A 10,621-nucleotide genomic window follows, 5' to 3' on the forward strand; every position below is an offset into this window, starting at 1 on the left:
CTGTTACATTCGCCGGCGGAGCCTTCCGGAACTCAACCCCCGGCCAGATCACGAGTCCAAGCCTCTGGTAGGTCCTCCTCTTCACGCAAGAGAGGCCCTAGAACCGTCGCCTTTATTCAGGTCGGACCCCCACGTCGGCGACCATCCCAGGCTAGCGAAACCAAACTTCCACCGGCGACACCATCTTCCGCTTCCATGCACCTCCATCTCGCCGCTGAATCGTGGTGATAGATCAAAAGATCCACCACCACCAACCGCAGGCCGACCCTCTCCGGCGAACAAGAGGGCCACCTCCTCCGTCGAACCCAAGGCTACTGCCCCGGGCGCCCTCGTGTCGCGGAAGAAGCCCGAGATCGCCTCCACGCACCGACGAGAGGCGAGGGGGGGAGGGGGGAGGGCATGGCGCAGACCGAGGGCCTGGCCGCCGCCCACCACCAGCCCCTGCCAGTGTGCTGCGGGTGGAAGCCTACGTGGGGGGGAGGGGGGACCGCAGCGCAGCCGCCGCCGCCCATCACCATCCGCGCCAGGCCGCCGCCGTATGCGTCGAGGAGGGGAGAGCCCGTCCGCCGTCCCCCACGAGGCCCCCGCCGCCTCCACGCCCCATGGGTTTTTGCACCGGCGGCGCTACCGGCGGCGGCGGCGGCTGTTAGGGTTGGAGGAGGGGGTCGGGAGAGGAGGGGGTCGGGAGGGGGCCTAGTTCGGTATCAGTAATAATAGAAAGCTTTCTCTCGATATCAGTACAAACTACAAGCATGATTTCATACACAAAACGGCAAATTAATCCTTACTCATGACCATCAATTAAGACCAATAAACAAAAGAAAATTATGCAGTTCCAAACAGAGTACTCCCTCCGTCTGTGAATAAGGGTACGTTTTCGTTTTGTGGGAGTATACAACAGCCACACTAAAACATAATATTTCCATGATGTATGCATTAGATATTGCATGGAGTGATATATTTGTTTTTATACAATGTTAAACTTTACAAAATTTAACTCACCGGCTCATGTCCACTGGTTTAACTTAAGAACGTCCACCTCAACATGTGTTGGCGTATTGTCAGAGCTCCAAGCAGCAAACATTACTGGAATCAGTGAGTACGTAGGAGACAAAGCTAGAATTACAACTGCAGGGTAGCGAGCCATCTAGCCTGGGACTTTTGGTCTTCTGCCACCTCCCGATAGCCCCTCGCCTAGCCTAGAGTTGCCGCGTCAATGACCGTGCGACACAGGGCGCGTTTGGTAGACTGCGAGCCTTTTGGCTCGCATCGGGCCAGCAAAAACCGATCCGTTTGGTTGCTTCTGAGACATCCGTGTTGTGGCTCAACCGGTTCTCAAAGCACCCCTGGGACAGGCTCTGGAGGAAAGCCCGAGTCGACAGTTTCTCTGGGGCTAGGTCCGTTGTCGTGCCATTTTGCACGCCCGCTTGCAACGGTTGCACGCGTGGAGAAGCGCGGGAGACATTGCGTAGTCTTGGTCCTCGTTGCCCACTTCCCCTCACCGCTTCGTTCTTCTCTCTCCCCATTCACTCCTGGCACAGACACCATCGCCCTGTCCCATCAACCGCCGCCATAGCCTCCTCACCTCCTCCGCCTCCGCCTCCGCCATCCTCTCCACCGCCGACGGATCCAGCCGTACGGCCGTCGGCCACCCAGTCCAACGAGGCGCTAATGCGCCTCGTCCGCGAGTACGAGGCCGGAGGCGGCGACTCGGCCGCGAAGAACGATGCCGGCCGCGTGTCGGCGATGAATCGACCATCGCCGTTCGCGAGCACGAGGCACATCGGCGTCGCAACCCGGAGCGCCGCCGTCCTGGCTCTTCGAGCCGCCGGGATTCGACCGGCGGATCCGTCGGGGACGGGGGTTTTTTCCCCGTCCCCACTAGGGTTTCCGACGGCGAGGGCGGCGGCAATGGCGGGCGGTGCATCGGGCTCGAGCAGGGAGATGGAGCCTCCGCCGGGGTTGGCGTCCACCCCGATGCAGCCGGCGATGCCATGGGGCATGCCGCGACCGCCTGCCCCCTTTGGCGCGCCTCCCGTCCCGCCGCCGACGGGGTTCACCCGACCTCGTGCTCGGCGCCAGACGTCAGCACCATCGGCGCCCAGCTTCCCAACAGCTGCACCGCGGTCGGACCTAAGGACGTACTTACCGGCTACGCCGCCTCCCCCTCCACCGGGATTTTCTCCTCTTCCTCCTCAGAGTGGGGTGCTGGCGATCCATCCAATCGTAAGTACCTTGACTCAATCTCCTTGTCGCTTGTTTACGTCGACTAGATGACATTGTAGATCAAGCTTGACATGGATTCACTGCAATGTGCTTATGCTTTCCATGCCAAGCTCAAGCACCATCATGGACTTGACAACAAGTCCATGGCAGTGCTTGAGCTTGGTATTGCCATTGTCCATGACATTGCTCAAGCAGCTGGCAATGGCAAGCTGAATCAGCTGGCAATGCCATTGCTGCTGCTTGTGCATGCCATTGCTTACCGCTCCTTGTGCATGTCACTGCTTGCTAGTGCTTGTGCATTCCATGACACTGCTGGTGCTTGTGCATTCCATGACATTGCTGGTGCTTGTGCTTTTCATGTCATTGCTTGCTGGTGCTTGTTCATGCCATTGCCTTGTTAAGCTTGACATGACTTGCTTGTGCGTGTGCAGAACTGGTCCTTCCTGGAATACTTCTCGGACATGCCCATACTGGACGCTGTTGACTATGCCGTCTGTGTGCAGCTGCGTGATCCCAACGTAGTGTTCATGGAAGCCCACGCGTAGATCACAGCGCCGAGGCGCCACGCCGGCCGTCCTGCTGACCTGGGGCACCATGCCAATCCGCGTATGCCGACGTTCTTCGTCCAGGTGGAGAGCCAGGACCTCCGTGCCCTCGTCGTCCCACCGTTCATGGAGCAGCCCCTAATCAGGAAGTACAAGCTCAAGTACAATGGCCCCCCTGTGAAGGTCTGCTTGTACTTGGGCGACCGTTGCACGTGGAAGGTGCAGCTGGAGTGGACAGGGCAGCGCGTCGGGTTCATCAAGTCCTGGAGCGAGTTCTGTGCCAGGATTTTGCTGCACGTCAATGACACGCTCGTCTTCACCCCTGACGACGATGGCTTCAAGGTCGCCGTCCTCAGGAAGGAGACGTCCTGCTCCAGCGTCTTCGGCTGCAAGAGGCACCGCGAGGGCCCTTTTGCTGATCCTCGCCATTAAGGTGCTGCTGCTCCATCGCAGCCTATGTTTAAGTCTGATCCTGTTACTTGTGCTGGCCTCTAGGAGGCTGATAAACACTACTTTTGTGCATATATCACTGTTGTGCTGGCCTCTAGGAGGCGTTTGAACACTGCTTTTGGACCTGGGGAGTTTGCCCCCAGGTTTAGGCAAGCGTCTTACCACTCTGACGCTAGATTAGGACATGTGAAGTACTCTGTTCGTTGTTTATAAGTGTCTGTTGTGATTATGATCGTGTTTGAGCTATTTATGTGCCGTTATATGATGGTAAGGTCACCATATTTGAATATGGTGAGGAGAAGTTGTTGTCAGGGCGCCCAAAATGGCAACCAAACACATGTGATGTGGCTGAACAAAGATGGAACGCTGTGTGCAGGCATCCAAACAATTTGCAACTCAGTTCGGGCCGGTGCAGCACAGCCTACCAAACGATGGGCCAAAAGTGTCCGGCGGCCGCAACGCGCAGGGGCGCCCATCTCGCTGCGCCAGTGGTGCACGATTTTGGCCAAGGCAACCAAACGCGCCCACAGTTGCTGCGCCGAATAGAAACGGCTGTGAAACTAGCTGCGGGCATTTCATTCCTTCCACAACAACCACCAGCTTACGAACCTTGCGCTGGAACAGGATGGTGTTGGAGATACACCGATCTCCCGTATCAACATAAACTCCTACAAGGCGCAAATCACGCTTAAGATATCCTGCAACGCCGAGTGAGCCAACTAGTCAGACTGACACATGCCTGCGAAAACTAGCACCGTAGGTCCTGCAAAAGTATCTCCTACGACGCGGCGGCGGTTTGGACGTGGATGACTGGCGACAGCCGGAACTGATCTGTGTTGCGGCTCCGCCTCCTGTCGGCGGCACGCCGGTGGTGGCTGGCGGTCAGGTCCTTGATCTGCGCCACCCCCCCCCCCCCCCCCCCCCCCCCCCGCCTCTCGCTGGTGTGTGGTGATCTTGGACCTGGGGTAGCAGCCTTGGGTTCGATGGTGGAGGCAGTCTTCTTCTTCGCCGGAGATGGTCGGCCTTCGGATGGTGGTGGTGGGTCTTTCGATCTGTCACCGCGTTCCGGGGGCAAGGTGGAGAGGCATGGAAGCCGGTGTCGGCTGATGTCGCCGGTGGGCGTTCGGCTGCGGCGGTTCCCAGGGCGTGTGCGGTGTCTCCGGACAACGCAATCTGCGCTTGGTTTCTCCGGCGGCAACTGTGGCCAGCCTAGGATGGTCGCCGGCGTGGGGCCCCGACCTGAATAAAGGTGGCGGTCCTAGGGTCTCTCTTGGGCGAAGATGAAGACCGACCTGCGGTTTGCTCTTCTCGATCTGGCAGGAGTGTTGAGTTTCGGAAGGCGCCGCCGGCACATGTAATAGTGCTTCTTTTGCCTGAAGTTTGCTGAATCGGTGGTATTCGGTCGTGCGTAACCATACTTTTATTCCGACGTTTGGTTTTGAAGGGAGCGGCGTGAAGCTCTGGTCTGTGTTAGCATCAAGAGACATTTTAGTCCATGATGCAGTCAGATGAAGGGAATAACATGAAGGCAGTAACGGAGGACTAGCTAAGGGAGGTTCAAGTCTCCGCGTTGTTGAGAGGCTTGCTTAGTGTCCCAGGATCCGCAACAATGGTATGGAAGTGGGGGCGGCAGCACATGTGAAGTTCAAAGTTCTACCTTTCATGGTGAAAACCCAAGGTCTGGCCTTAACTGGTTGTGCCTGGCAATGACCTTGTTGAAGGCATTGTTTTGAGAGCTGGGACTATCTTCAGGCTGAAAACCTAAGATCTTTGGTCGAGCGACGACGGCGCTGGTGCACCGTTTCCTTTTTGGAGGCGTCGTTTTTGGAGATTCTGTATTTCAGGTGTTGTCTCAGTGGTGGTTGTATTGTTGTTGCTAAGCCTAGAATGCTATAACGGGATTATTGTTTCTTAGTTTTTTTTCTTTTTTTGGTTGTGTGCATCCGTACTGCCATTAGGGTGTTACGGTGTTGCAGAGACTGGGTGTAATTGGTATCTTTTGATATTAATATTTATTTTATCGAAAAATCTCCTACGACGCAACCTCGTCAGAAACTCAGAATCCTCAAATGTGGTATGTTTCAGTATGCAAGAAACCAACAAAATTGACATCATCTTCAAGTCGAGCGTGTACAACGTGAGGCAAATGTCGGTGAGAAGTAAACCTTTTGGGTCTTGGGGTCGGATCTAAATTGTGTGCCTACCGGTGGTAAGAAAACAACTGATAGTCCGGTTTAGTTCAGGGCTCGACGCACTGGACCTCGTTGCTCGATCTCTCTTGGTTCAGTGCTCGAAAACGAGGAGCGTAATCCAGCAAATTCTTCTTTTCCCTACCATGTGTGCCCACCGGAGAAGGTAGACACTGCAACACTTTTAGCTTTCTTAGCATTGTCGAGGTGGCATGTGTAGCCTCTCACGATGCCCATGCCCCAAGAATCTTGATGGCTATCTAGAGAGCAGTGATAGCCTTATACATAGTCGGCACAAGGATGTCGATGAATCAATGAATCTGCAAGGCCAGTGCAAAGGTGAACTCTAAGGCAAATCCAAGATATCTGTTCAAAGGGAGATCCTTATGTCTCGCAGCCCTAGGGTAGTCATTTGGAGTTGCTCTTCTTAGTAATAACAAGATAACACCTCCGGCCTCTACATACAAATGCCATAGAGAAACAAACCTATATATGACTTGACGAATTATTGGCCAACTAATCCCATAGCTATTCAGTTCTACCACCTTATATATGTAGACAAAAGCCTTGAATTGGAGTTCAATGTGCACCTACCAATGTAGACCTACTAGGATAAAGCCATCCATATTCAGGATAAACAAAAAAGAAATGCATAACTGAATATATTTTGCATAATAAAAGGAAAGCTCTTGGTTTCGAATTCACGCAATACAACACGAAGAAAATGGCATGTCTACAGCCAGGAGCACAACGAATAAGTCTTGGATACTCGGTAAACGAAGAAAACGACATGAGTAAACTGATTCACTTCAGAAAACAAAGTAATCAGAAACAATAGAATAAGATGCTCATTTTTAGGCTATATCAGTCCTGTCAAAAATCATGATTTTCATTCTGGAAGAAAGGATGGAAATATATAAAACGATAACAGTAAGCTTTTTCTGAAACTCAGTACAAACTACACTGGTGCTTTCCTATAATTAAAGGAAAATGAAATGTGAGAAAACCTAACCATACTCGATAAACGATGTATCCAAGTCCTAAAATATGACTTCGTGTAATGTAAGCAAATTATCTATAACAAGTCCTTAATCAGTACTCTCCTTTAGGACCCGCGAACAAGAAAAACCATGCACTTTTGTACCAAGTACAGTACCACACAAGTGTCCTGGAAATTAGCTGGTAAAAACAAATCCATCAGTTACAACAGTCTACAAGCTATAGACAGTTGTCGGCAAAGACAGATCCATTGGCACCTTGGAAGTTGGATACATCAAGTCATTGCTTCACCAAGAAAAACACCAAACGAAGGCACTAAAGTAACAGCTGCAAGCCATAGCTATAATTTAGCTCGTAATGAAAATGTTTGCATTGTCTGGAATGATCCAAAATCACAATAGGGAGTCCAGTTTCTGCAGCCAAATCGAAACCGAAATGAGCAGAAATTTTGACTTTAAGCAATCAACCGTCAATACCGTAAGGTCTGGATGCAGGCAAGGTTGGGTGAAGTTTCTTATTATCCCGCATCATCCATTACCATCTCTGATTCACGAAATCTATGGAATCTGGGTGTTGGATTGTTGGGAAGCATACTAGCAGAAAACTTAATAGCAGCCTCTAATGCCTCAACCTCTTCGACCCTTGCACACTCACAATAGATGTTAACAACAAGGTTCTTGAGAGCGGAGAGGTGGAATATGCCAAGATCAGGAGAACTAGATCCACATGCAGTTTTCACTTCATGTACAATTATCTGAAATTCAAGAGTTCCGAGCATTGGTGTCGCTCCTTCGGAGAACATCAGATTCGTCCAATGGACGAAGTTCAGTTTCCTCAGACATCGGAACCCGTTGTTATTGACAACAAGACATCTTTCTTCAGGGTCTGCTGCATTTGAGTACAACTTAAGAAATTGTAAGACAGGGAAGTTCGCAAGCACCTGAAGGGTTTCCTGTATCACTTTAACTTCGATGTCCAGGTAGGTGAGGTTAGCCAGTGATGCCATCCACATTGGAATCTTTTTAAGACACCAACCTTTGATTGCTAATTCCCGAAGGTGGTGTGGAGGAGGGGACCAGGAATCCAGCAAGAAGTCGAGTGACCATGGACTGATGAGCGTTAAATATCGAAGGTTGGAAGTACCTAGTTTGACAAGTGAGGAAAGAAAATTATCTGCATATGCCATTTTATCCTTGCGCGTATTACTGATGCGCCAATCCAATCCAAGGGTTCTCAATTTGGTCAAATTTGCCAGTTCCTGTAACACGGCTACTGGGGTAGTGAAGTCCACAACTACAAGTGACATAAACTCTAGAGCTTGCATGTTGCCAATTCCATTGGGCAATTTGACACGATGAGCAATTAACCATTTCAGTTTCCAAAGTTTAACAATACTTGAAGGCAATTCGGCTGTATCAGAACAGTTGAGAAGATCCAATATCATCAAGGACTGCAGCTCTCCTATTTGTTCTGGAAGTGTAATGTTACTTGCTCTAATCCGTAAGTATCTCAAGTGAAACAAGTTGCTTATATCTTCAAGATAGAAGCTTTCCAAATTCTCATTGCCATCTAGATCTAGCACTCTCAGGGTCTGGAAGTTGGAAAGAGGAGGCATTAGTTCAGAATACTTGAATATGTTCAGGGACCGAACATGAGCAGAAGACATGGAATGTGATAACATATTCTCTACACTAGCGCAGTCGAGTGAGAGCCGGTGAACTTTTCCTTGATGATGCAGTATTTGTCTTTTGTCAGTAACTACAGTAACAAAATTATCTTCAACCGCCTTGGACACAATTAGGTCGAGAATCAGATCATGCACACGGCATGAATATACTCTTCCGTCGTATTGAAAATCCAATGGTTGGATCAGGCTTCTGTTTATAAGTTCATTAAAATAGCATTCCCCTTCCTCCTCTAAATTTCTGCCTCCAAAAGCCTTGATGAACCCTTCTGCTATCCACCTTCTTACCAAATAATCCCGCCTGATCTCATGATCTTCAGGAAACATACTCATATACAATAAGCAGGTTCTTAAATGATGAGGAAGATCATTATAACTCAACGATAGTATCATGTTCATTTCCTCCACATCGGAGTTTTTCTCGAGTCCAGAACCAATCGAACTACAAACCTTCATCCACTCTTCTCTTGTGTCAGACTTAGTAGTCAATAAACTAGCCATAGTAATGATTGCCAAAGGTAAACCACCACATTTCCTTACAATCTCAACTGAAACTTCTTTCAGTTGATGAGGGCATTCATCTTCAGAGCCAAAGATCCTTCTAAAGAATAACATCTTAGAGTCATCCTCACTTAGTGCCCTCAATTCATACACAAGATCATAGTCAGGGGAGGAGCATGATTTGGCAACAGTGCCAATTCTGGTTGTCACAATGATTCTACTACCATGAGTATTCTCAGGGAAAGCACATTTGATAATCTTCCAGGCTTGGGTACTCCATATATCGTCAACTACGATTAAATACCTATGGAAAGAGGGAGAACTATGATTAAATGGTACCCTATAGATTGTTATCTGCATGCTAATATGTCAAAAGTGCTACAGAGAGTTCAGTACTTTTCTTGGCAAATGGTAAACAGTCAGCTTGCAGACAATGGCAAGACAATAAAAATGAAAAGATAGCTAGGAGTAATTATATACTTAGATACCTCTTGTCCTGTAGGAAATCCCTCAATTCATTGATGAGCTGCTCCTTTTCACCTGACCCAGTGAGTTCACCACATTCATCCTTTTTGAGTTGAGAGAGCATAGTTCGAAAGATCATCCCAATGTCGGGATTTTGCGACAAGGACACTAAAGATTTGCAATCGAATCGATCCCCGATGCTTCGGTACACCTGATTAGCAAGAGTAGTCTTGCCCAATCCTCCAGCCCCCACTACTGACACCACCTTCATCCTCTGACCCCCATCGTCGAGCAACCTGATGAGCTCCTCCCTCGGACCACTGACACCGACAAGCCCACCCAGCTCCGCATAGAGCGCCGGCAGCCGGCGATCAACCTGCACCACACGAGTAGAGCTAACCGCCGCATCGATCTTGTACCGCTTCCGCCGGTGTCCGGCCTCCACGACACGAGCCTTGAGGTCCTGGATCTGCTCCGCGATCCCACGGCGAGACACCATCTCCCGCACCGCCTGCACGTAGCCGAGGACGAACCCCAGGACGCCGCCGCCGGACAGGGACAGGTCCGGCCCGCGGCCGCGAAGCTGGTCCATGTAGTCGTCGACGCAGTCCTCGATGTCGTAGCTCATCTCCCTGACCTGGCCCCTCCACTCCCTGGTCTGCGGGTCGAGCGGCGCGTCCGCCTCGGCGTCGGCCAGCCTCTCGAGGAGCGCGTTCATGCTGCTCAGCTCGTCCCGCAGGAAGGCGACCTCCCGGCGCGTGCCCCTCTGCATCCGGTAGCAGTCCTCCCCCAGCAGGGCGGCGAGCTTGGCGAGCAGGGAGCCCATCGCCCCCGTCGCGGCGCTCGCCATGATCCCGGCCCCGTCCATGATGCCTTGCTGCTGAATCCCGCCCCACTGGAGCAGAATCAGGGCGCGAGGTGGGATTCTGCTTCACCGCAAATCTCAGTTGCTGCTTGCTTGATGGTGAAGTGCAGGGGGCAAGATCAAATTGAGCATTCTTTCTGCTCCGTAAGGAAAACGCGAACCAAGTTCCTCGCCAAGAAGATAAGTCGTAGCAGAAATCTTGTCCAGTGCTCAAAAAACTCGACGCGGCAACGCAAGGAAAAAAGTAGTCGACTGGCCGCCTCCAGGTCAGTGGTCACTGGTCAGCAACAGGTATCAAAGTCAGCCTAAGCTAGGCACCAAGTCAGATTCATTAAAACCGTATTTTTGACAAATTTTACCCTTTGACAAAACTGGTGTCTCATCTAGATCCTCAGCAAAACTATTACTCCCTCCCTCAAAAAAGGTGTCCCACTTAGAAATGTATCTAGATGCATTTTAACTAACGATACATCTGTATCTAGATAAAGTTAAGACACGCTTTCTTCGCCAAAGCATGTCTACCCCACACGGTACGACGCTAAAGTTAGGTCAACGCTAATGGCTTTGGCGCCGAACCACTTGGAGACACTCCCTGCTGCGAAAGTTCAGCTCCAACCTCTATGACGCTGAACTCAAATGTCATATTTCAAAATAGTTTCACCGAGAATAAGATACGTTTCGTCAAAGAGTTTGATTT

General features: G+C 50.7%; 1 protein-coding gene across 2 annotated transcripts; it reads right to left on the bottom strand.

The window, feature by feature from the left end:
* Positions 1-6,323: 6,323 nt before the first annotated feature.
* On the bottom strand, positions 6,324-10,181 carry LOC127295361 (disease resistance protein RGA5). Of its 2 annotated transcripts, XR_007847736.2 has the most exons (3): positions 9,083-10,181; positions 6,667-8,898; positions 6,324-6,589 (listed from the first exon to the last, which is right to left on the bottom strand). XR_007847736.2 is itself a non-coding variant. In XM_051325300.2 (2 exons), exons 1-2 carry the CDS (start codon positions 9,925-9,927, stop codon positions 6,927-6,929), a joined length of 2,817 nt encoding a protein of 938 aa, XP_051181260.1. In that variant the 5' UTR covers positions 9,928-10,181; the 3' UTR covers positions 6,324-6,926. The 2 variants fall into 2 exon arrangements, 1 of the variants encoding a protein (XP_051181260.1); XM_051325300.2 differs by having other exon boundaries at positions 6,324-8,898.
* Between the last annotated feature and the right edge of the window lie 440 nt (positions 10,182-10,621).

This window comes from Lolium perenne, chromosome 4, assembly GCF_019359855.2.
Source record: "Lolium perenne isolate Kyuss_39 chromosome 4, Kyuss_2.0, whole genome shotgun sequence".
Lineage (NCBI taxonomy): Eukaryota > Viridiplantae > Streptophyta > Magnoliopsida > Poales > Poaceae > Lolium > Lolium perenne.